The sequence below is a fragment of the Palaemon carinicauda genome, chromosome 37, assembly GCF_036898095.1.
Source record: "Palaemon carinicauda isolate YSFRI2023 chromosome 37, ASM3689809v2, whole genome shotgun sequence".
Classification (NCBI taxonomy): Eukaryota; Metazoa; Arthropoda; class Malacostraca; order Decapoda; family Palaemonidae; genus Palaemon; species Palaemon carinicauda.
In genome coordinates, this window is record NC_090761.1 from 22142405 (window position 1) to 22167989 (window position 25585).

Below are 25585 nucleotides of genomic sequence, written 5' to 3' on the forward strand. Positions count from 1 at the left end.
ATATATATATATATATATATATATATATATATATATATATATATATACATATATATACTGTACAGTATATATATATATAATATATATATATATATATATATATATATATATATATATATGTATATATATATATATATATATATATATATATATATATATATATATATATATATGGGATCTCTGTTAACGTTTTTGAAGTTCCCATCAATATTTTCATAGGTTATTTGCAACGTAAGTTTCTGGGTTAAGCATCAATTTGTATTTGCAAGGATACAACAATCTAAGGTACTGTTTCACGTGTCAGAATGTTAGGTTTTTTCAACTTAAAAAAAAAAAAGCAGGTAAAAAACGTGTCTATACAATTAGCGTGTCTGTCAAGGTATCCTGAGAACGCCTTTGCAAGGACGCAAGATGCCCACTGGGTATAAATACCCGAGCAGAAAGCAAGGAAGGCACTCCACTGTCTGGGCATCACAACAGAGGCATCCAAACCAAAATCCTTCAAGCATGAACTCTCTTCGCTCAATCGTAGGTTCATTTTCTTATTATATTACTTTTATTGGAAGAAATTCTAATCAATAATAAAAACTAATCCACTGAAATTAATTTATTTGAAATATAGTTTTAGTTATGATTACTTGTAAGAGTCATTTGTGTCAGTTATTTAAACAACGAAGTTGTAGTTATAAAATGTATTTAAAATTTCAGCAAATAGAGATCTAACAAATATATCCAATTGCAGTTTATGTTATCACTTAGAATAAAGTACACTTCTCTAATTCCTTAAATTCTAAAAGAATCCTTTTTTTCCCTTTTTGTCTCTGGATCCATAAAGATGGTGATGGCCATTGTTATGGCTCTGGTGTGCTCCACCTTCGCTTTTCCTGATCCATCAGGAGGTTATGGCCATGGATTGGGAGGTGGATTCGGTGGAGGATTAGGCCACGGATTGGGTGGTGGATTTGTTGGAATCTCCGTTGCCAGGTAAGCAATCAAAAATAATGTTAGAGTTCACTCTTCATTATGAAATGGCTCAGAAAAGACGACAAAAATATTGCTGAACTTAGAATAATTCTAGGTTATTCTCAAGATCTTCTTGAGTTTACTATTAATTGACTCACACCATTACAGAATATGTAATATCTAGAGTGCCCTTTATTCTCAAGTCTTTTCTTCCGTCCTCCCACAGACCTGTGGTGAGCAGAGTCGTTAGTGTCAGCAGTGGATTCGGACACGGAGGATTCGGAGGAATTGGAGAAATCGGAGGAGGTGGATATGGATGGTAAAGTTTTGAAAGAAAACCAATAAAAACGTAATAAATAATCCATAAGTATTACACATTTCCTTATCCTCTTATCAAAAAGGAAACAATAATTTTCATGGAACTACTCCATAAAAGAAATTATGTCTACCAACAAACTTGAATGAGGTAAGATATTGGCACTGTGGTTGTAGAAGATTCCTAAAGCAGCCATTTAGCATTAAGAGCTGAGGTCACCTCTCAAAAGTGTTCTTTTCCTATCTGAGATTGAAACAAAGGATTTAAAGACATATGGGTAAACTTTTTGCAAGGCAAAGGAAAAACACACTTTTGGCAAGAAAGGTCCATAAAAAACAGTCACATATAACTATTCTTTTGTAAAAGAATATTGTTATTGAAACTAAAATCATAATACATTTGAGCCTCTAAATAACAATATGTTGAAAGATAACCTATGGATAATAAAGTATTTGTATTCATTCAGTGAAAATCAAAATTAATGTGCAGCTTTTCCTGTGTTATTTTTATCCAGGATATTATCTCATCTGAGTAGAATGATATTTCACAACAGTACTAAAATGTACTAACTTACAAATTGAATATTTCTGTTTTATGATCTAACATCATTTCACAAAATACTCTTATAGAGATCTCCCTAGAAGGGTGTTCTCCATACCTGACGGCATGAACACAGTAATTATTTTGTCTAATTGAGCCAAACTGGCGTAGACAGAACAGAAACAAGATAGATACAGTATGGTAACAGTACAGACATTACATACACAGTACGTTCGGCATTGGAGAATACAGATCTCCGTATGGAGGCAATACGAAAGGAGCGTAGGGAGTACATACAGAGTAAGGAGGGTGCGGAGAGAAAACACAGGCCATACGGAGAGTGTGGATGGATGTATTATTACAGTGTGGACACTGTATGGACAAATGGTTGTATAGTTTGGGCCCAAATAAAGGCCGATTCACACGACCCGTTTTCTTTCCGACAGGCTGGGTGGTGGCTAACCGCCGTCGAAATGTTGTACATTCACACGAGGCGTTCCGTATCCGTTTACCAGCGCGCGGTTTTCATTGTTTACTTAGACTCTGTCACGTGAGGACCGAGTAAATTACGATAATTTTGACATTTTAAGATGTTGGTTGATAACTGTGTTGATAAAATAAGTTATGCAACTTCATAATGCTTTATGCATAATGCCAAGAATATTAAAATTGCGATAAATTACCTGTTTTATTTAATGCCTTTCCAGTCACTTTTCATATCTTTTATCTAAGTAAATTATTTCTATACATCTGGTTTGCCATGTCAAACATCTCCTCATACCCTTGAAAAAGTTCAATTAACCTCTAATACATGGTGTCAACAACAAACTAACTAATTTCTATGACTCTATACTATGAGGAAAAGTCGGGGTTATAGGCCACGAAACGAACGGGTACAATACAGGTCCTCGTTCACACAAAACATCATCCACCCGTTGGTTGGGACGGGTGGCTAACGTCCGTCAAACCGGTCGGGGTTTCTTGGGAAGAAAGCCGAGCCGCCTCGGAAGGGCGACGTCCGAGGGCCGCCGTTTGCCTGACGGGTCGTGTGAACAGTTGCATTTGAATACACGTAAGAAACCTAGACGCCGCTTAACCGACGGCGAGCCTGTCGGAAAGAAAACGGGTCGTGTGAATCGGCCTTTATTCACTTCCTCCTTTCCAATCGCTCACTGAGAACTCCACAACACAAGTGAAGAGAGGGGACTACTACAACTTACGGAATTAGTACTTCAATGGATATAGTTTGCACAAGCTACCTTGTACTTGAAAAATCTCAAGGAAAGAGAGAGAAGTGATTATGGAGAGAGTACGGACGCCACATATAATGTACGGATCGTGACCAAGGCAGTATGGAGAGAGTACGAACGGCGGTGTATACAACACAGTTATGCTTCTAAAATACTTTGCATAAGAACTGCTTTCATATGTCCAAACATTTGAGCTTACTGACTGACATACACGTTTGGACGTACATGCAGAAGCAAGCATAGACAAAGGAATTTCAATAGTATTATTACTATTATCATTACTCGCTAAGGCTACATCAATAGTTGAAAAAGCAAGATGCTATAAGCCCAAGGGTTCCAACAGGGAAAAATTGGTCAATGAGGATAGGAAATAGGGAAATAAATAAATGATATGAGAAATAATGAACGGTTAAAATAAAAACTTTAAACACAGTATCAACATCAAAACAGATATTTTATATATAAACTATAAAAAGATTTGCATCAGCTTGTTCAACATAAAAACTTTTACAACAAATTTGAACTTTTGAAGTTCCACAGATTGAAATAGCCAATTAGGAAGATCATTCCACAACTTGGTCAATGCTGGAATAAAAATTCTAGAATACTGTGTAGCATTGATCTTCATTATAGAGAAGGCCTGACTATTAGAATTAACTGCATGCCTGGTATTACGAACAAAATGGAACTGTCCGGAAAGATCTGAATGTAAAAGGTCATCAGATTTATTTAAAATCTTATGCAATATACATAATTAACTAATTGAACGACCGTGCCAGAGATTAATATCCTGATCAGGAATAAGAAATTTAATAGACCATAAGTTCCTGTCTAACAAATTAAGATGAGAATCAGCAGCTGCGGACCAGACAGGAGAACAATACTCGAAACTAGGTAGATTGATTGATTTGAGGTTTTCTGGTATCCTGACATCTAAGGTCATTGATGTCAATAGAATGAAAGAATTTAAACACTTTTCAGAATACACTGATTACCGGAAATCTTAAAAGACTTTCTCAGTTAGCTAATTCTTGTGCAATTGAAGAAGACGCAAACTTAATGTGTTTCTCAAAAGTAAATTCGCTGTCGAAAATAACACCTAAAATTTTAAGTAATACAGAGTTAAAGAAACATTATAAATGTTGAGGTCTACATGTTGAGGAACCACTGTCCTTGACGTATTTACAATCATAATTTGAGTTTTGTTAGGATTCAACTTCATGCACCATAACTTGCACCATGCACTAGTTTTAGCTAGATCTCTATTAAGGGATTCAGCAACCCAGATCTATCTTCAGGAGATTGTAGCATGATCTGTATATGCAACAACTTGTTTTCTAGGCCAAACCACAAGTCATGTGTATATAGTGGGAAAAGTAATGGGCCCTGAACACTACCCTGAGGAACAACCCTAAACTACAAAAGCGTTTTGCATAAACAATGGAATTGAACACTTGCTGCCTTCAACTCATTCCTAATTCTGTTCAAAGGGAAAAATAATAGGAGAAATGAAAAATGAAGAAGACAATGTTTAGAATAAAATATAATGACCACAAACCAATTGCATAAAAAACTAGGATATCCACTGTAGAATACCCTTGTAATTCTTCAATTAAAAAAGCAGCCTGCATTCACCAGGATTATAAACCTGTTCATGGTGACATTTCACTGGATATCCTCATTAACAGAATCTGACGATGGTAGAAGAATGTCATGCTTCCGGAGTAAAAACCAGGAAGCCTCCCAAAATTAGATCATGATTTTATTATGAACTTAGAATATATATATATATATATATATATATATATATATATATATATATATATATATATATATATATACAGTTTCTGGGTAATGACACCTTAACGTTGTAAGGTAAGAAGAGTTTGAAGATTCAATTTTTTAAATCTTTAATAAAAAAAATTGAAACCCAAGTTAGAATAGTCTCATTACAGTAGAGACACTGATATTCATTTAATAAATGTAGGATTGGAAAGAAAATAATGATACTTGAATTATCTTAGTTTATTACATTATCAATTCTTCGTTTATCATAAGGGGAATTCTACCACCCATAACCACCTCCGATTCCCCCGAATCCCCCGTGTCCGATTCCACTGCTGACGCCGACGACTCTGGTAACGACGGGTCTGAGGTGATGACCAAGAAGGGAATTAGACTCAACACTCATGTGGGAATCTCTTATGAAGTTCCAGAGTGGGAATCCTTTCGATTCCTGATACTGGGATCAATTATTGTTTATTTCATTGTAAATCAATTGAAAATAGAGAAAATACTGATTAAATTCTAACATTTTCTTCAGTCTAAATGATCTAACAAAGAGAACCTACAAGAAAGGCACACAATTATCTTACCGAACAACAGAGACTGTGCTTAATCCATGGCCGAAACCGCCTCCCAATCCATGGCCGATTCCACCGCCAAATCCACCTAATCCGCCATATCCACCAGATGGATCAGGGAAGGCGGAGATCGAGCAGACCACGGCCAAAACAATGGCCACCACAAACTGACAGGAGATCAGGAAAGGAAAATTGAAAACATGAGTCCATGAGTTGGTGGGAAGGATCTGCATATATTATCTCATTTAAAAATAAGATTGTTCATTTCGGTTAAAAGCTAAAAGGATTCTAAGACCAAATTAATGTTGACTTCAATAAAAAGTAAGAGAGGGTGTGTAATAAAAATGATCTCGTATAAGAATTTTAGATTCTGATTTTTCTATAAAGCAAATGTATTTTTATGCAATCTACTGAAAGGAATTAATATTTACGAAATTTCAAAACTTTTTCATTGAAATAAACTCACGATTGGGCGAAGGAAGTTCATGTCTGGATGTGTCTTCTGAGACTCCTGAAGAAGGATTATGCAATGGACGTGTTCTCCGCCAGTATTTATACCCGTCGGGATCTTACGCCCTTGGGGAGAATGAGTCGGCTAAAAACGCCTCCGAAAGGAGGTTCCTCTGAAGTAACGAGTTTTTGTGCCATTTTTTTCTCCCCCTTTTCCGCTTTCATCTGCTAAATCTGGTCCGATTCTAGTATCTGTTTTTCTAAGTGGAAGGACAACTAAACTGTGATGTGACGCAGAGATAATTTCACTCAACTTCAGGTCTTAGAATCTACTCTTTATGCAGATATTTCTATTTCCACATAATATTTCTTCCAAATTTGCTTCTAACCCAACGTATAACTTTCAAACAACAAAATCCTGTTAGCTGATTTATTCCTAGATTGACTATTCATGTTGCTTATATCTTCTTGAGCAATATTCTTTTAATTGAACTTTAGAATAATTTTCTTTTATGAAGTTCCTCTGAGAAGTGTAACTAGTTGAAATTTGCGTTTTGGGAAGCACCCTTCATTTCAACCTTCGTTATAATATCATTTCCTTAAAAATATACCAATAATCAGACATCTATTTTCTAGTTTTGTTTTCAATACATGATCACATGAATATGGGATCTCTTTGTATTCTCTTCTTATACTCAACAATAGGTAGCAGGTTGACCAGGGCACCAGCCACACGCTGAGATACTACCACTATCGAGTTATTGGAGATTACCAAACAATTATATTTCGCTCAAGGAACTAATTACTGTACTGCAATTGTTCAGTGGCTACTTTCCTCTTGGTAAGGGTAGAAGAAACTCTTTAGCTATGGTAAGCAGCTCTTCTAGGAGACTCCAAAATCAAACCATTACTCTCTAGTCTTGGGTAGTGCTATAGCCTCTGTACCACGGTCTTTCACTGTCTTGGGTTAGAGTTCTCTTGCTTGAGGGTACACTTGGGCACACTATTTTATCTTATTTCTCTTCCTCTCGTTTTTCTTTTTCTCGAAGTTTTTAAAATTTATATGTGAAAGATCTATCTTAAGGTTGTAACTGTTCTCAAAATATTTTAATTGTCCATTACATCTCTTATGGTTTATTTATTTTCTTGTTTCCTTTCCTCACTGGGCTACTTTCCCTGTTAAAGCCCCGGGCTTATAACATCCTGCTTTTCCAACTAGGGTTGTAACTTAGCAAGTAGTAGTAATGATAATAATAATAATAATAATAAAAATAATAATAATAATAATGATAATAATAATAATAATAATAACAATAACAATATATTTATTGGTTATTTGCGCATATACACACACACACATATATATATATATATATATATATATATGTATATATATATATATATATATATATATATATATATATATATATATATATATATATATATTTGAAACTGCGATCGTATATAAATGAGCGTTTGTTGTTCTCATCAATATTTTTATAGGTTATTTGCAACGTAGGTTTCTGGTGAAGGCGTAAATTTGCATTTGCAAGGATACTACAACCTAAGGTTCTGGAATAGTTTTATTTCAGGTGGAAAAATGTTGAGTTTTTCAAACTAAAAAAAAAAATAAAAAAAAAAAACCGTGTCTATGCAATTAGCGTGTCTACCAAGGTAACCTGAAAACGCCTGTGCAAGGACGCAAGATGCCCACTGGGTATAAATACCCGAGCAGAAAGCGAGGAAGGCACTCCACTGTCTGGGCATCACAGCAGAAGCATCCAAACGAAAATCCTTCAAGCATGAACTCTCTTCGCTCAATCGTAAGTTCATTTTCTTATGTTACTTTTATTGAAAGAAATTCTAATCATGTAGAGAAAGTAATCAACTGAAATTGATTGATTTAAATGATAGTTGTAGTTATGATTATTTGCATAATTTATTTATGAAATTTATTTAAACAGCGAATTTTAGCTAATAAAGATCTAATAAATATGTCCCATTTTAGGTCATATAATCACTTTTGTTACACTTCTCATATTCCTCAAATTCTAAAAGAATCCTTTATTTTTTCCTTTTGTCCTCTGGATCCATAAAGATGTTGATGGCCATTGTTATGGCTCTGGTGTGCTCCACCTTCGCTTTTCCTGATCCATCAGGAGGTTATGGCCATGGATTGGGAGGTGGATTCGGTGGAGGATTAGGCCACGGATTGGGTGGTGGATTCGGTGGCGTCACCGTTGTCAGGTAAGTAATCAAAAATAATGTTAAAGTTTACACTTCATTGTGAAATAGTATAGAAAAGACGACAAAAATACTGCTGAACTTAGAATAATTCTAGGTTATTCTCAAAATCTTGTCTTGAGTTTACTATCACACCATTACAAAGTATGTAATGTCTAGAATGCCCTTTAGTCTCAAGTCTTTTCTTCCGTCCTCCCACAGACCTGTGGTGAGCAGAGTCGTTAGTGTCAGCAGTGGATTCGGACACGGAGGATTCGGAGGAATTGGAGGAATCGGAGGTGGTGGATATGGATGGTAAAGTTTCCCACGAAAATTGATAAAAAAAAAAAAGGAAACAATAAATCATCCAAAAGTTTTACATATTTCTTTATCCTTTTGTCAAAAAGGAAACATCAATTTTCTATGAATTTCTCCTTAAAAGATATTTTGTGTTTAACAATAAACTTGAGTGGGGTAAGATATTGACACTGTGCTTGTAGTAGATTCCTAAAGCAGCCATTTAGCATCAAGGGCTTAAGTCGACTCTCAACAGCGCTTGACTGATTGATTGATTGACTGACGGGACTATCTCCCCTCGGGAGTCACAGTAATACATAATTGTATATGTATATGTATATGTGTTTATATATATATATATATATATATATATATATATATATATATATATATAAATATATATATATATATATATATATATATATATATATATATATATATATATATATATATATATATAATTGCTAATATATATCATACATGCTCAAGTATTTCCTAACTGGAAGAGACCTTGTCCCACATATTCACACCTTTGCTATTTAATATTCTAAGGATTATTCAGTTAGGCTAACACACTGGCTATCATGTACCCATTCTAATAGGAAAAGATCTAATTAAAACATCTTTCCATAAACAATATTCCATTTCAAGAATATCGATCCCTTTACATTGGTCTTGAGAAATATTTTCCTTCAAATACTACCAGATTTAGTTTGAAAAAAAAAAAAAAAAAAAAAAAAAAAAAAAAAAAAAAAAGAGTAAGTTTAGACATTTTATTCAAATTTTTATGTCTCTAGAAGTTACAGGTTCCTTCTTAGATGCAAGTAATTCTGAAAACACGATATATATATATATATATATATATATATATATATATATATATATATATATATATATATATATATATATATATATATTAGTTTTTGAAATGTTCAAAGACATTTTGTTACTCTCTAGAAGGAGTGTGGATATCTGTGGGGTACACGAAACAGATGGCGTGTCTGGTTCCAGGACAGATCACGTATAATATTTACTTCTTGTCAAAGATATCATGATTATGCTCCCAATACAGATTAGGTATATTTTATCTTAGTCATCATGATTACAAGATGGGCTCCCTATAATTTGCCTTCAAAGCATGTCAACTGTTTCGACTTTAAGACGTCCCAGATATATTAAGGTGTTTTTGGCTCTAAGCCTAATCAGGATCTTTTTTTTTTTATCATTGCAATACCTATTAAGTATAATTTCCTTCCAAGATATGTTAGTAATATTCAAATTCTGGAACACGTATTGCGTCTAGGATAGGAGAGTTTTTTTTTTTTTTGTGTTTCTTGGACAGTTCAGATAAGGCTGTGTATAAAGGATACGTTGATCTCTGGCACTAAAAAACCAGTAACTTCAAGACCTAAAGTGGCAGTGAGAAACTAAACCTTTTTTTCTTATTCTGATCAATGACTTGCAAAAGTAAAATGGCATCTCAAACATGTTACTTACCGAACTCCCTCTCTCTCTCTCTCTCTCTCTCTCTCTCTCTCTCTCTCTCTCTCTCTCTCTCTCTCTCTCTCTCTCTCTCTGAAGATTTATTACAAGCTTATATATGAGAATCAAGTGGATTCAACTTTATTTAGTGGTAATTACATTAACAAAAACCAAATTGTTTTTATGAAATACAAATACCGGAGTTAAAAGCCGGAGACGTTTTTCGTTCTTCATAAGCGAAACCTTCCGCTGTTTACTGAAGCAATCTTCAGCATTCAGTTGTATAACCAAGAGGATAAAAGTCCACAACTAAACAATAGGATGGGCAGAGCGTCAGGACACAGTATAATATTATATTCTTTGGGAGATATATCGGTCTAACAACTTTCAAGTATCACTATGAACAGGACAAAAACAAATACACCATATATATATATATATATATATATATATATATATATATATATATATATATATATATATATATATATATATATATAAATGCAAAGTATAAACAATGACAAATAAGAGCAAAACCCAATATTAAGTAATGCCTGCAGTACACAAATATCAACATACTTTTCAACGTGAAACAGGATGGCAAGTCTTAAGTGGGTAAACGAATGGTAAGATCTGCTTTTAGACGACACCTCAATGTTATAGTACAATAGCTTATTAGAGCAGTCATCTTAATTCACTCAAAAAAATAGACCTTTATTCGCCATTCCCAATCACTAAATACATTTCTTTCTCAGTGATTCCAAGAGTGAATAAATCTACAAAGAAACGTTCAAGAACAGTTTCCTAAAGAAAGCAAGGTTTTCAAATGTCTGTAAAATTATCTTCGTCTTCTGAACTTTCAAGCAGGTATATAATTTGTCCCAAAACTAACATCATTTCTCCTCGGGGATTATATGAATGTGGCAAGACCAAAAACTGTATTAATCAAGGTACTCACCATTTTCCTTTCACGACCCAGCGGACTTCCCATCGCTTCTTGAAGCTCCGTCACTGCAAAGAGAGGTCAAAATGATCAACCTGTTCGTTGGAAGAGACTTAATTATAAAGGCTACCTATTCAACATACACCCTTCGACTGAGCATTTTACTGTTTCCGCTTCCTTTTACGGGCTCTTTTATCTTATATATATATATATATATATATATATATATATATATATATATATATATATATATACATATATATATATATATATATATATATATATATATATATATATATACTGCATGTCGCTGCTTCATCCATAAATGATACCATTGTCCACTAAATTTCATTCACAACAGAAGTACATGATTACCTAAGTTCTATAAGCGATGATATTCCAACTTACTTGGGATTCCATTTACAACATAAAATTATTTTGGAACTTGACAACTTCTGCTTCCAGGATTTTACATTTTACTTTTCATGAACTTCCCCAATTCACTCAAAGAAAAATATCTCTACTTTGAATACACGCTACTGAATCTGCTATCTAGAAAATCATAATTTGGACGCAATGAGTTTTTTATGATTAGTGCAAAGAAGGGTTTATCATAAGCCTCCAAAAGTCTGCGAATGGTCTGTAACTCTAGATATGAAAGTAATTTGCCCTATGGGTAAAAGAGAGAATATTACTCAGTACTCAGGCTGGTAGCTGCCTCATTCGCCAGGTTTACACAGTCCTTCTCAAGTTATACGAAAAGCTCCATTCAAAAAAAAACTCTACGGACTCTGGTTGCATGATTTCATAGGATAAAAATATAAAATTTAACAAAAAGTAATGAACTATCATTTATATTCAAATATGATATATACAATTAGATGGGGATCTTATCCACTATCTTTGAAAAAGACAGGCATGAAATGTTTCCGGAGGATAGTGAATTCTCATTTGCTGTAGTCCTGTACCAAGGTTCAGTACTGTGCCAATAAGAACATTCGCTCAAATTGCAAATTAGCACAGGGTAATTCCAGTTGCATTGAGAACATCACTTCCAATAAAAAAGTAAATATTTTGTAAGTGCAACAAAACTGACATTTGCAATACGAAAAAGAATAGCAAACACTTCATAACTTGAATTGATAATTTAAGAATTTATATGGAAAAGATAGCCAATACATTTAGAAATATACATCCATTATTGTCAAATATTAAAAATTTAGCAATATAATTATTGGAACTTAAATCTAGCCCCATCAACAACATTTTGCATTTTAATTCTTTATATACATGAAGCTTATTTTAATTTTAGATATCATTCATAAGTCTTCATCATTTTGAGGGTTTTCTATATTTTTCATTGAGGTAGCAATATACAACGATATACAGTACCAAGTATGTGTTAAATTACAGAGTTCATATCACACATGAAACAAGCATTTAATGTTATCAGCATCCAAAGAAGTCGTTCGTTGAATATTGCACTGTCGCCCAATGGGAATGTCTCCGAATCTTGAGTACCAAATCTCTGGTAATTCCAGTTGGAATTTCTAATTTTCAAATAACGAAGAGCACAACATTCAAAGCATCTTTGTGATTTTTAGGTGTTTAAAGACCTGCAATTACCATCTCTGGTCCGGCTTTTTAAAATTTATTTTAGGGTAAATAATATAAACAATTTATTTTTTCCAGTTTATTATGTATTATTTCGACTTATCTCGCACAGTGTTACCATCCATAGCCTCCATAACGTCCACCTCCGAATCCTCCAAGTCCGCTGCTGACCACGACTCTACTAACCACAGGTCTGTGGCAGGGAAGGAGACAGTTAGACTTTCCACTCATAAGAGAATCGCAAGGTATAAAGCATAATGTATTAAATCATTATAGATTATTAGGTGAATTATAAACTGTCAATGATTTTAGCATACCGGACTACAGTGACTCCGCCGAATCCACCACCCAATCCATGGCCGAATCCACCTCCTAATCCGTGACCTATTCCCCCACCGAATCCACCTAATCCATGGCCATATCCACCAGATGGCTCAGGGAAGGCGGAGACGCAGATGATCATAGCCAGGGCAATGGCTACCATCAACTAAGGTAGTAGAGAAAAAAAGGAAGAGATACAAATAAAGTAAAGGTTCTGAATAAATTTTTATATACTTGATAAGCATATCCCTTTGGAAATACTGTACTCAATAGGAATGTAATTGCAAATTAATACTGATGAATGTATACAAGAGGGGAAATGAAAGCGGATTATTATGCCATATCAAAGTAAACAAAAGATAGGATTCTGGTATTCTTTGATGAAAGGAAAAACTTTTCTGATTCATAATTCTTAAGTACGAGGTCAAACTATGTGTAGCTTAACCCTTACCTCACAATGACTTGTCATCTATGACAAAATCTCTGTTTATGGTAATTAGATAAAATCTCAAAAAAAAATTTCGAAGTTAACTTACGACTGGACGAAGGAAGTTCATGTTTGGATATCTGACTTTTGGAAACCTTTCGCTGGAAGTGCTGAAGAAGGATTATGCAATGGACGTATTTCGGTGAGTATTTATATCTGGTGGGAATCCTACGCCCTTGGGAAGATGACTTGGCTGATTGCCTCCGTGGAACAAAAAAAGTTACGTCGTAGTAACGGGTTTTCTTCATTTATACACCAATTTCCTGCTTTCATTGAACTGTCATAATTTTACATTTTAATGTGGCCTTGATCAACCTTTTTTTTTCTATTTGTCAACAAATAATGAAAATACTAAATTTCTTACATAGAAGAGGATAATATTGATATTTTCAATATTTGTGCAATATCTTTTTATTCATTGATATAAAAGTGTTAGTCTAATTTTCATTAGCTTTCAACAAATAATACGTCTGCCATCACATAACTTTAGAGAAATATATAAACAAAGGAATCTAATTAGGCTATTCTAGTTCACTTTTTTTTTTAAACACTTCAAGGTGTTTTTCGCAAATTTATCACGTGATAATTTTCCTGCACTTTCGAAAATATTCTTTTCAGAAAAGTTAATGTGTAACAAACCTTACGGGGAATGTCATACTACTTTTCGAAGAGCACATTTGAGGCACTTTAAGTCTTCTCAAAATGTTCAAAGCAATAACATATCTAATATCTATTCTAAGTTACTCTTGCTCTTCTCAATTCACTAAAAAGGTTCTCAGTACATAGTTTCGAGTTTTATTTTTCTTCTCAGACTAGAAAAGTGAATATTGTAGTTCACTAAACTGTTTACGTCAATGTATTCTAGTGTTTCATTACGAACAAGATGATGGCAGTACATGGTAAGGACCTTTAGTTTATATATATATATATATATATATATATATATATATATATATATATATATATATATATATATATTATATATATATATATACATGAGTACAGATACATACATACACACACACATATATATATATACATATATATATACATATATATATATATATATATATATATATATATATATGCATATATAGGCTACATATATATCTATATCTATATACATAACGCATATATATACATATATATATATATATATATATATATATATATATATATATATATATATATATACAGCGTGGGCAGCAATAAGAGAAAAAAATAAACTCATATTTTATAAGAAATTAATCTTTACCTTCTTATTTTCAGGTGAGGTAGACAGAAGACCTGCAAGTTTTGTCAGACAACAGTGGAAGAGAGGACCAGGATTGTGGAGCCGTATTTTGCAACTAAGTTACCTACACTGGTTCAAAGACAGTTCCAACGCGAGTATCCTGAGAATAAAATTCTACACCATCACATTAACACACGCTTGGTAGACAAGTTCAGAAACACTGGAAGCGTGATTAACAACAACAAAGGACCCTGTTGTTCAAAAGTAACAGCGAGGATGCAAGCAAACATTACAGACATAAGGGTTCACTTACAACAGTTGCCAAGCAAGTTCACCAGACAGCTGTCACAGGAAGTGGTCATTTCCAGGACATCTGTGAGCTGAATCATTCATAGTGACTTAAAGCTGTTTCCTTACAATGATGAGATTCTTCAAGCTCAATAAAAACCAACAAAACTGAACGCTTTGTGTTTGAATAAACCATTAGTGAGCATATTGAGAATGACCCTCAACTTTTGGACCGACTTCTTTACAACAGCAAAGAGCACTTCAATTTGAGTGGGCATGTGAATATGTAAAAATTTAGGTTTTAGGCCAATGAACAGCCTCATGAACATGTTGAAAAACCTCGGAGAGTCGAAAAAATAACTGTGTAGTGCACACTTGGAAAGAATGGTATTTTTGGCTCATACTTCTTTGAAGGTAATGGTCATCCAGTGACAGTGAATTCAGACCAATACATCGAAATGCATCTAAGAAGCTTCACTATAGTATGGGGCACCAAATCATTATTCTGATTGCACTCTTCAATACCTTAAGTACAGGTGACCGATTAATCTTAAGGAGGACCAACAATCCATGGCCGCCCTACTCGCCTCATCTCAGCCGCTGGACTACTTTCTATGGGGCTACCTGAAGGAGAGAGTGTATGTGGACAATCCAGACACAAATGACAGATTGAAAGAAAACATGACGAGTGATCCGGAGAATTTCTAAAGCCATGTTGGAGAGAGCTGTCAACAACTTCAATGTGAGTGGCGAATGTCATCCAGCAGAGAGGGGCCAGGATTGAGCCCATCATAAATCAAGGACCCCAGTAGACATAAATTCATCAATTTAAAAATTCTTTCGTACAATAAAACTTTGAAACACAGTCCATGTCTGATGAAAAAATCTTGCAAAAATACATATTTCTGTAAAAACTGTAATAATTTTATTTTTTTTTCTGCTGTTGTGGGCCACCCTGTGTATATATATATATATATATATATATATATATATATATATATATATATATATATATATATAATATTTCTGTGTTTAAACATTCAAAATGCATGTTTAAATCTACTAGAATAAGTACATAACAAGCAACCTTACTCATATTTGAATGTCTTATATTCATTGGGCTTAAAATGCCTTCCAAATTATAAAAAAAGAAAAAAAAACTAGGTGACTCTAAATTTAATATGTTTAAGGTCACTGCCTGGGAAATGTCCCCTGAAGGTCAAAGTTCATTTATTATAAGTCTAACAATACAGAAAATAACGAGATATAGCATTACCAGAACATCACAGTAGATGCCAAAAACAAGCAATCCTGAAACAATGAACTTCATTCTTTGAATCGTAGCTTTATTTCATAATGTTCGTTTTCATAAAAAAAATCACCACTACATGAATTCAAAATCGCACGTAAGATGTTACTTGAAATTACCAAGACCTTGGTTTAGCTACTTACTCCGACTGGGATTACCTATGATCATTATCAGGTAATTCCCTTCACTAAAACCCCTATTACACTTATGCTCTAAGCTCTGAGGCCGCGCATAGGCTGTGTAGACAGTACGGAAGTGACGGTACAGAGCCGTTAAGGATTTTTTCTCTAATATAGTCAAATTGGTGTAGATAGCATGGAGACAAGACAGTTACGGCATGGTAAGAGTACGGACATTACCTACACAGTACGTATGGCATTGGATAGTATAGATCACCAGGTGCAGAGGAAACACGGAGGCCACGTAGAGAGTACAAATGCCGCGAAGAGAGTAGGGAGGCACTACGGAAAGTGTGGATACAGTACGGATGTATAATTATAGTGTGTACACATTATAGACAAATGCTGGATCATCAATGTGTGTATATATATATATATATATATATATATATATATATATATATATATATATATATATATATATATATATATATATATATATATAGACATATTATTTGGGCCGAAATAATTCACATTGTACTTTCAGATCACTCACAGAGAACTCAAAAATACAAGTGAATAGAGGAGACTACGACAACTCACAGAATTAGTTCTTCAATGGAAACGGGCTGCACAAGCCACCTTGCACTTAATATGTCTGCAAGAGCGAGAGTGAAAAGAGTATGGAGAGAGCGCGGACGCTGCAGACACGGGACGAATCATGTCAGAGGCAGTGCGGATAAAGTCCGGACGGCGGTGTATAAAAAAACGGATTTTGATGATACTCTTGAATTGGCTAATCCACTGAAGCATGCAATCCCTTTTAAGATGTTGGCGGATCACGGCGGACGGGCCCGGGAATACGCAATGATGCAACACAGTGTACACATACAGTATAGACCCCTTGTAGATCTCTATCAGCAGCCATCTTTGAGTATGTGTGATAGGGATTTAAATGAACTTGACGCTGTTAAATATGATTATACAAAGAATACTATTCCCATACATCCGATAAAATAATTAGGCAGTTGAAAGATATCAAAGGATACATCATCACAATATACATTCACATTTAATTTCAAAGGATTGATCCCTCTCTATTTTGTTTCTGGGTCCATCAGTCGGTTATAGCCACAGAGTAAGTGGTAGATTAGACCATGGATTAGCTCATAGTCTTGGCCATTGATTAGGTGATGTATTAGGCCATGGATTAGGTGCTAGTTTTGGCAGTGGATTAGGCATTGGACTTGGCCATGGATGAGGTGCTGGATTTGGACATGGATTCAACACTGGATTAGACGTGGATTTGATCCTACATTAGATGGTGGATTTTGTGGAGTCTCTAAAGGCCGGTAAGCTATCTTTATTACAAGTTCTTTTTTTATGAATAAAGGAGTGAGGTATATAGATGGAAGAATAAAAAAGGACTCAATACTTCATGTATTATTCACCGAATTAGGTAGTAATCAGAAATAGAATAAAAAAAATTAACAGAATGTAACAGTATATTTCAGTTCATCTTCAGCTAATTATCTAAGTCTCTTATTCTTCCACAACAGAGACCTGTGGTAAGCAGATTCGTTGACGTCAGCAGAGAAGTCGGACATGAAGGATTCGGAAGTGGACGTTATGGTGGTTTCCGTTGGAGATGTTCAAGAATATGATATGATCAAAAGCATAATAAACTAAGCTAGCCGGATGCCACTGGATTTATTTATTTTTCGATAAAAAATGGTTGTGTCTATTGTTCTACAGAGAAACATAGCTTGGTTTAGAACTGTATCATTTTAGGAATGCAAAATTTGAATTAATAAAATCATTCTTAATTACTTTGTACAATGAAGATCTCAAAAATCACTACCTTAACATTAGCTTCCTTAAGGTAACTAATGTCTCTCTTTGAATGTAAAAAGGAGTAATGAAAAACGAAGATAATAATATTTAAAAGACAAAATAAAGCCCACATTTACACTGCATAGACAACTATGACATCCCCTGCAGAATTGGCTATTTGTACACCTACTTTAAGAAAGTACGAAATGCTCGGGTCAATTTTGTACTACCAACCCAAAAAATTATGAAGGCCTTTTCTCATATGTTTGTCCACTATAGAAAATTTGACAATCATTGGCAACTTGAGAAGTCGTTCTGTTCGTGTTGCAATCTCTCTTTATTTTTCGTGTTGCTCTAAGAGTTAATGGAGTGAAAACTGCTAGGTTTCGATATTTCTACTAAAAAATTTGGTTGGGTTTTATTTCATTCTGAGTCTGAACCAATATGTTTTATATCGAGTATACTGTATGTATAAGGAAAAAAAAAGGGATTTTGAGCCAAGTGAAAAATCTATTTTTGGGTGAGATAGCCATGTCGTCCTGATGGAAGGTTCCTTCAGTAGCTTCCTAAGGGTATATATGACTACAGTAGATATTCCCAGAGAATTAAACTAAAGGTTTCACAGAATTCTAACTGGTGCGAGTACCCATAAGGTTTCCCTTTAGGATATCGTATAATAACAGGGGACGTATGCTTGACACGCTACATAGCTATCTGCACCCCACATAGCGTTTACGCTTCGAGGGGGAAGTTGGCGGCAAGTTATGGGAGGAGCCGTTACAAAGTTCTCCTCCTCCGTTACTGTTATGGTACTCGGATGACGTCATAAACAACGCCATCTTGGCTGACGTCATAACCGCGCACCTTCTCCATTCCTTCTCTTGTAGCGTCTATGACCTGGTGTTTTTCCCAGTTGTTCGCTGTCATTTACCAGCATGTCGCAGTCTTCAGCCTCTTCTGCCCTGGAAAGTTGAGTACCATATTCTTATATTGTCTAAATTAGCTCTGGCCGTAAAGTAACGTCTTTTTATCTTTAAATACTGTGTTTTGTGGCGGAGCTGTGCCTACCGGAGGTGTCCCTAACGCTGTTTTTCGCTTCGCATGCTTTATTTAGTTAGCCAGAACAACTATCCTGGTTCCATAACTAATTATCAGTATTAGTTATTTAGTCTTCATTGCTAGGAACTAGTTATATTATGCCGATAGTATTCTTTAATTTCGACGAGTGTAGGTAGCCGAATTTACGATGCTAGAGTTGCTAGCCTATCCCCTAGGCTCGATAGCCTAGGCATTTTAGTTTACTCTCATGCATGATATAATGTGTTCCTAGTGTTAATTTAAATGAAGATATTAGGCATTTATACATATAAGATTCATTGATTGCATATGGGTTTTTCTCCTTCTCGAAAGTATACAAAGGGTTTTGATGATCTTGGTAGTCGATTCCTTTGCCCCTAACCTACGGCTTGGGAGCTTTTGTATACTTTCAAACCTTCCCGGTTACCTTTGCCTAATGTAATCTCTCCTCCCTCTGAGGTAGCCTAGGCTACATCCTAGTCCTCCTTATCATGAATGTACTCAAGTGAGGTTAGGCTAGGATTTTCTTTCCCTGTCCAGAGCCATAGATCATGAGCTTTGAGTTAGGGTCAGAACCTCAGAGTATCAGTCGTATGCCCCCAGCTACCCCCTTAGGTGAATGGACTCTCCTTTGGGTCTCCTCTGGATGGCAAAGGGGGGGGGGGGCCTCTGCCCTCCCCCCTAGGCCACACCTGGTAGGGTTACAACCCTTCCTCCCTGTGGCCTAGCGACTTGTCCTAAGCCTGCCTTCTCCAGGCTAGGGGATATGCTTTCCCTAGCCTACGTTAGGCAGACCCTAGGATTCTGCTTCTTTATAGTTCAGGACGGCACAATTATGCCGTTCTTTTACTGTACTAACCCACCCTAGGCTGGAGAATGAACTCTTCCTATACCAGGGATGGCGCCAGTACTGAAACAGAATCCCCTTTAGGGTGTCGGGGAAGGCTCACACCAACCCCCACACTCCTTCTCAGGACCCTTTCCCCTCCCCCTCTGTCCTTTGGTGATGGCCTAGCCATCACACCTCTGTCCACCGTCCTACAACTCGACCGAGTGCTGGCAGGTTGTGGGGTCGGCCCGGTCCTTTCGCCTGCTAGTCCAAACTGCTAAGCCTCCCGCATATAGTTGAACTATGGGATAGCGTAACGACAGGTCGGTCTGCCGGTGGAAGACTTCCCTGCTATCTTAGAGTGTTCTTCGGTCCTCCCTTGGACCGCCACCTGCAACCCTAGCTGACTGCCAGCTTAGTTGAAGCTGGATGGAAGCCTGATCATACACTTCCTTCCATTTGAACCCTCCTTCTCAAGGAAGGAGAGGTTAGGGTAGTGAGCTGCCGTCCTTCCCTCTCCCTTCCTCTATGCTTTCTCTCTCTCTCAATCAAGTGCCGGTCCACTGTCGCACAACTCTGCCGGCAACAACCGACAGCGTAGCCTAGGTCTCCTCTCAGTCTCATAGATCGATGTCAGGGTTGGAGTACCTATAGCCGGTTGTCTGCCGACTGCCGGCAGCCGATGACATGTCGGCGATCTGCAATCAATTCCCGAGGTTATCTCCCTTTCCCCGCCACATAGACTGATGGCTGGATGGCTACTTTCCACATGCTAAGGGTAGACAACTCTTTAATTATGGTAAGCCCTTATTCTAGTAGAAATAAACTCCAATATCAAACCATTGTTCTCTAGTCTTGGGTAGTGCCATTGTCTCTGCACCATGGTCTTCCACAGTCTTACATTTGAGTTTCTTGCTTGAGAGTGCATTCAAGCTCACTATTCTGTATGCTTCCTTATTTCCTTTCCTTAATGGGCTAATAAATGTAGGATTTAAAAGAAAATCATAACACTGACTTATTTACGTTTATTACGTTTTCAATATTTCGTTTATCATAAGGGGGGAATTCTACCATCCATAACCACCTCCAATTCCCCCAAATCCCCCGTGTCCAATTCCACTGCTGACTCCAACGACTCTGGTAACGACGGGTCTGAGGTGATGACCAAGAAGAGGATTAGGCTCGAGACTCATGTTGGAATCTCTTATGGAGTTCCAAAGTAGGAATCCTTTCAATTCCTGATACTGGGATCAATTCTTGCTTATTTCATTGTAAATCAATTGAAAATAGAGAAAATACTGATTAAATTCCAATATTTTCTTCAGTCTAAATGATCCCACAAAAAGAACCTGTCCGAAAAGACGCATAATTATCCTACCGAACAACAGAGACTGTGGATAATCCATGGCCAAAACCGCCTCCCAATCCGTGGCCGATTCCACCGCCAAATCCACCTAATCCGCCATATCCACCAGATGGATCAGGGAAGGCGGAGATCGAGCAGACCAAGGCCATAACAATGGCCACCACAAACTCATAAGAGATCAAGAAGGAAAAATGAAAACATTAAAGAGTCCATAAATTGGTGGGAAGGATCTGCATACATTATCTCATTTAAAAATAAGATTATTCATTTCGGTTAAAAGCTAAAAGGATTCTAAGACCAAATTAATGTTGAGGATATGCAATCAAAATGATCTCTTATAAGAATTTTAGATTCTGAGCTTTCTATAAAGCAAAATTATTTTCAAGATACTGAAATTATATGAATTTTGAACTCTAAGTCTTAGTCTTATGCAATCCACCGAAAGAAATTAATATTTACGAAATTTCAAAACTTTTTCATTGGAATAAACTTGCGATTGGGCGAAGGAAGTTCATGTCTGGATGTGTTTTCTGGGACTCCTGAAGAAGGATTATGCAATGGACGCGTTCTCCGCTGGTATTTATACCCGTCGGGGATCTCACGCCCTTGGGGAAAATGAGTCAGCAAAAAGCGCCTCCGAAAGAAGGTTCCTCTGAAGTAACGGGTTTTTGTGACATTTTTTCTCCTCCTTTTCTGCTTTCAATTGTTAAATCTGGTCTGATTCTAGGATCTGTTTTTTCTAAGTGGAAGGACAACTAAACTGATATGCGACGCAGAATAAATTTACGTCAACTTCAAGTCTTAGAACCTATTTTTTTAAGCAGATATTTATTCCACATTGACATCTAAGCCGATGTATATTTGTCAAATAACAAAACCTAAGCAAATTCAATAAACATGATCCAGATTATTTTACTTTTCTGTTTCATTGGATCCCTCTAGGGCAAATGATAGGGTTTATTTGTTTATTTACTTCCTCTTGAGTAATATTTTTGTAATCGATCCATAAAATAATTTCCTTTTTAAACTTCATCTGAGTATAATATCTAATTTGAACTAACTGGGAGACACCATTCATTATAATTTTTTTTTTCAAATTTCATTTTGGTTAAAAATATACAAATAATTAGACATTTATTTACTCGTTCTACTTTCAATACATGATCGTATATATATATATATATATATATATATATATATATATATATATATATATATATATATATATATATATAATATATATATATATATATACATATATATATATATATATATATATATATATATATATATATATATATGGGATCTCTGTTAATGTTTTTGTTGTTCCCATCAATATTTTCATAGGTTATTTGCAACGTAGGTTTCTGGGTTAAGCATCAATTTGTATTTGCAAGGATACAACAATCTAAGGTACTGTTTCACGCATCAGAATGTTAGGTTTTTTCAACTTAAAAAAAAAGCAGGTAAAAAACGTGTCTATGCAATTAGCGTGTCTGCCAAGGTAACCTGAGAACGCCTGTGCAAGGACGCAAGATGCCCACTGGGTATAAATACCCGAGCAGAAAGCGAGGAAGGCACTCCACTGTCTGGGCATCTTCAAGCATGAACTCTCTTCTCTCAATCGTAAGTTCATTTTCTTATTATATTACTTTTATAGGAAGAAATTCTAATCAATAATAAAAACTAATCCACTGAAATTAATTTATTTGAAATATAGTTGTAGTTATGATTACTTGTAAGAGTCATTTGTGTCAGTTATTTAAACAACGAATGAATTTAAAACTTCAGCAAATAGAGATCTAACAAATGTATCTAATTCCAGTTTATGTTATGACTTAATATAGTTACATTTTTCATATTCCTCAAATTCTAAAAGCATCCTTTATTTTTTCCCCTTTTGTCTCTGGATCCAAAAAGATGGTGATGGCCATTGTTATGGCTCTGGTGTGCTCCACCTTCGCTTTTCCTGATCCATCAGGAGGTTATGGCCTTGGATTGGGAGGTGGATTCGGTGGAGGAATAGGCCACGGATTGGGTGGTGGATTCGGTGGAGTTACCGTTGTCAGGTAGGCAATCAAAAATAGCGTTAGAGTTCACTCTTCATCATGAAATAGTTTAGAAAAGACGACAAAAATATTGCTGAATTCAGAATAATTCTAGGTTATTTTCAAGATCTTCTTGAGTTTACTATTAATTAATCTCTGCAGTAATAGAGTAAATAAAATTCACACCATTATAGAATATTTAATATCTAGAGTGCCCTTTATTCTCAAGTCTTTTATTCCCTCCTCCCACAGACCTGTGGTGAGCAGAGTCGTTAGTGTCAGCAGTGGATTCGGAGGATTCGGAGGAATTGGAGGAATCGGAGGTGGTGGATATGGATGGTAAAGTTTCACATGAAAAACGATAAAGACGTAATAAATAATCCATAAGTATTACACATTTCCTTATCCTCTTATCAAAAAGGAAACAATCATTTTCATGGAATTACTCCATAAAAGAAATTTTGTGTCTACCAACAAACTTGAATGAGGTAAGATATTGGCACTATGGTTGTAGAAGATTCCTAAAGCAGCCATTTAGCATTAAGAGCTGAGGTCACCTCTCAAAAGTGTTCTTTTCCTATCTGAGATTGAAACAAAGGATATAAAAACATATGGGTAAACTTTATGCAAGGCAAGGGAAAAACACACTCTGGAAGAAAGGTACATAAAATACAGTCACATATAACTATTCTTTTGTAAAAGAATATTGTTATTGAAACTAAAATCATAATACATTTGAGCCTCTAAAAAACAATATATTGAAAGATAACCTATGGATAATAAAGTATTTGTATTCATTCAGAGAAAATCAAAATTAATGTGCAGCTTTTCCTGTTATTTTTATGCAAGTTATTATCTCATATGAGTAGAATGAAATTTCACAACAGTACTAAAATGTACTAACTTACAAATTGAATATTTCTGTTGAATATGGCTTGATGATCTAACATCATTTAACAAGATACTCTTATAGGGATCTCCCTAAAAGGGTGTTCTCCATACCTGACGGCATGAACACAGTAACTATTTTGTTTAATTGAGCCAAATTGGCGTAGACAGTACAGAAACCAGATAGATTCAGTATGGTAAGAGTAGAGACGTTACATACACAGTACGTTTGGCATTGGAGAGTACGGATCTCCGTATGGAGGCTATACGGAAGGAGCGTAAGGAGTATATACAGAGTAAGGAGGGTGCAAAGAGAAAACACAGGCCATACAGAGAGTTTGGATGGATGTATTATTACAGTGTGGACACTGTATGGACAAACAGTTGTATAGTTTGGGCCCAAATCATTTGCTTTCTCCTTTCCAATCGCTCACTGAGAACTCCACAACGCAAGTGAAGAGAGGGGACTACTACAACTTACGGAATTAGTACTTCAATGGATATGGTTTGCACAAGCTACCTTGTACTTGGAAAATCTGCAGGAAAGAGAGAGAAGTGATTATGGGGAGAGTACGGACGCCATATATAAGGTGCGGATCGTGACCGAGGCAGTATGGAGGGAGTACGGACGCCGCATATAGTGTACGGATCGTGGCAGAGGCTGTATGAAGAGAGTACGGACGGTGGTGTATACAACACAGTTATGCTTCTAAAATACTTTGTATAAGAATTGCTTTCATATGTCCAAACATTTGGGCTTACTGACTGACATACACGTTAGTCACTGTCTGTACAAGCTTGCCGACCAGGGTTCGATTCCCGGCCGGAGCCAAGCTCTTGTCTTTGTGTGATTTCGCCTGGGGCTCTGATCCTGAGGTCGTTAAGAGAATCCAGACATTAATGTATCAAAAATATATATGGCTTATTTGAATATGAAAAACACGTAAAAATGTGCAAAATTTATCATTAATTGAATGCCAAGTAACAAACTACCAATTAGCTACGATGGTGAAGATGGGTTGATTTCAATTCTAAGTACAAAATACCTGAATTCGACAGGTATAAGTACAGAAGAATTGTCATTGAGTTTTATCTTTGTTTGTGGCCAAGTGGGTTAGTCACTGTCTGTACAAGCTTGCCGACCAGGGTTCGATTCCCGGCCGGAGCCAAGCTCTTGTCTTTGTGTGATTTCGCCTGGGGCTCTGATCCCGAGGTCGTTAAGAGAATCCAGACATTAATGTATCAAACATATATATGGCTTATTTGAATATGAAAAACACGTAAAAAATGTGCAAAATTTATCAGATATATATATATATATATATCACGAAAGCTGACACGTGAT

General features: G+C 35.6%; 5 protein-coding genes across 6 annotated transcripts in view; 3 read left to right on the plus strand and 2 right to left on the minus strand.

Annotated features, from left to right (window-relative positions):
- Positions 1-472: 472 nt before the first annotated feature.
- Positions 473-1286, plus strand: LOC137629228 (uncharacterized). The gene is made up of 3 exons (XM_068360491.1): positions 473-528; positions 836-984; positions 1190-1286. Exons 1-3 carry the CDS (start codon positions 508-510, stop codon positions 1284-1286), a joined length of 267 nt encoding a protein of 88 aa, XP_068216592.1. The 5' UTR covers positions 473-507.
- Positions 1287-5092: 3806 nt separating this feature from the next.
- LOC137629033 (cuticle protein 64-like) lies at positions 5093-6019 on the minus strand. The gene is made up of 3 exons (XM_068360297.1): positions 5899-6019; positions 5445-5599; positions 5093-5219 (listed from the first exon to the last, which is right to left on the minus strand). Exons 1-3 carry the CDS (start codon positions 5917-5919, stop codon positions 5135-5137), a joined length of 261 nt encoding a protein of 86 aa, XP_068216398.1. The 5' UTR covers positions 5920-6019; the 3' UTR covers positions 5093-5134.
- A 1615-nt stretch (positions 6020-7634) lies between these two features.
- On the plus strand, positions 7635-8456 carry LOC137629030 (uncharacterized). The gene is made up of 3 exons (XM_068360294.1): positions 7635-7705; positions 7981-8129; positions 8328-8456. Exons 1-3 carry the CDS (start codon positions 7685-7687, stop codon positions 8422-8424), a joined length of 267 nt encoding a protein of 88 aa, XP_068216395.1. The 5' UTR covers positions 7635-7684; the 3' UTR covers positions 8425-8456.
- Positions 8457-12518: 4062 nt separating this feature from the next.
- The window catches only part of LOC137629028 (uncharacterized), a 20852-nt gene continuing 7785 nt past the window's right edge, over positions 12519-25585 (minus strand). Inside the window, exons 1-3 of one of the 2 annotated variants that reach the window (XM_068360291.1) lie at positions 13299-13411; positions 12759-12928; positions 12519-12634 (exon numbers count right to left, since the gene is read on the minus strand). In XM_068360291.1, coding sequence (XP_068216392.1) covers positions 12556-12634; positions 12759-12928; positions 13299-13319 — 270 coding nt within the window. In that variant the 5' untranslated portion in view covers positions 13320-13411 and the 3' untranslated portion in view covers positions 12519-12555. Of the gene's footprint in view, positions 12635-12758; positions 12929-13298; positions 13412-25585 lie in introns of those variants that run through there. The other variant, XM_068360289.1, reaches the window with a different exon arrangement.
- LOC137629024 (uncharacterized) lies at positions 22910-23695 on the plus strand. The gene is made up of 3 exons (XM_068360285.1): positions 22910-22930; positions 23225-23373; positions 23605-23695. The coding sequence occupies exons 1-3, from the start codon at positions 22910-22912 to the stop codon at positions 23693-23695; spliced, it is 261 nt and encodes an 86-aa protein (XP_068216386.1).

What these genes read in the sequence shown, in the direction of transcription:
- LOC137629228 (XM_068360491.1), top strand. Translation starts at nt 508, where the DNA reads ATGAACTCTCTTCGCTCAATC. An exon ending in TGAACTCTCTTCGCTCAATC is followed by an intron (nt 529 to 835) that starts GTAGGTTCATTT and finishes GGATCCATAAAG; the next exon opens with ATGGTGATGGCCATTGTTAT. An exon ending in GTTGGAATCTCCGTTGCCAG is followed by an intron (nt 985 to 1,189) that starts GTAAGCAATCAA and finishes GTCCTCCCACAG; the next exon opens with ACCTGTGGTGAGCAGAGTCG.
- LOC137629033 (XM_068360297.1), bottom strand. Translation starts at nt 5,919, where the DNA reads ATGAACTTCCTTCGCCCAATC. An exon ending in TGAACTTCCTTCGCCCAATC is followed by an intron (nt 5,600 to 5,898) that starts GTGAGTTTATTT and finishes ATCTCCTGTCAG; the next exon opens with TTTGTGGTGGCCATTGTTTT. An exon ending in AGCACAGTCTCTGTTGTTCG is followed by an intron (nt 5,220 to 5,444) that starts GTAAGATAATTG and finishes TCATCACCTCAG; the next exon opens with ACCCGTCGTTACCAGAGTCG.
- LOC137629030 (XM_068360294.1), top strand. Translation starts at nt 7,685, where the DNA reads ATGAACTCTCTTCGCTCAATC. An exon ending in TGAACTCTCTTCGCTCAATC is followed by an intron (nt 7,706 to 7,980) that starts GTAAGTTCATTT and finishes GGATCCATAAAG; the next exon opens with ATGTTGATGGCCATTGTTAT. An exon ending in GGTGGCGTCACCGTTGTCAG is followed by an intron (nt 8,130 to 8,327) that starts GTAAGTAATCAA and finishes GTCCTCCCACAG; the next exon opens with ACCTGTGGTGAGCAGAGTCG.
- LOC137629024 (XM_068360285.1), top strand. Translation starts at nt 22,910, where the DNA reads ATGAACTCTCTTCTCTCAATC. An exon ending in TGAACTCTCTTCTCTCAATC is followed by an intron (nt 22,931 to 23,224) that starts GTAAGTTCATTT and finishes GGATCCAAAAAG; the next exon opens with ATGGTGATGGCCATTGTTAT. An exon ending in GGTGGAGTTACCGTTGTCAG is followed by an intron (nt 23,374 to 23,604) that starts GTAGGCAATCAA and finishes CTCCTCCCACAG; the next exon opens with ACCTGTGGTGAGCAGAGTCG.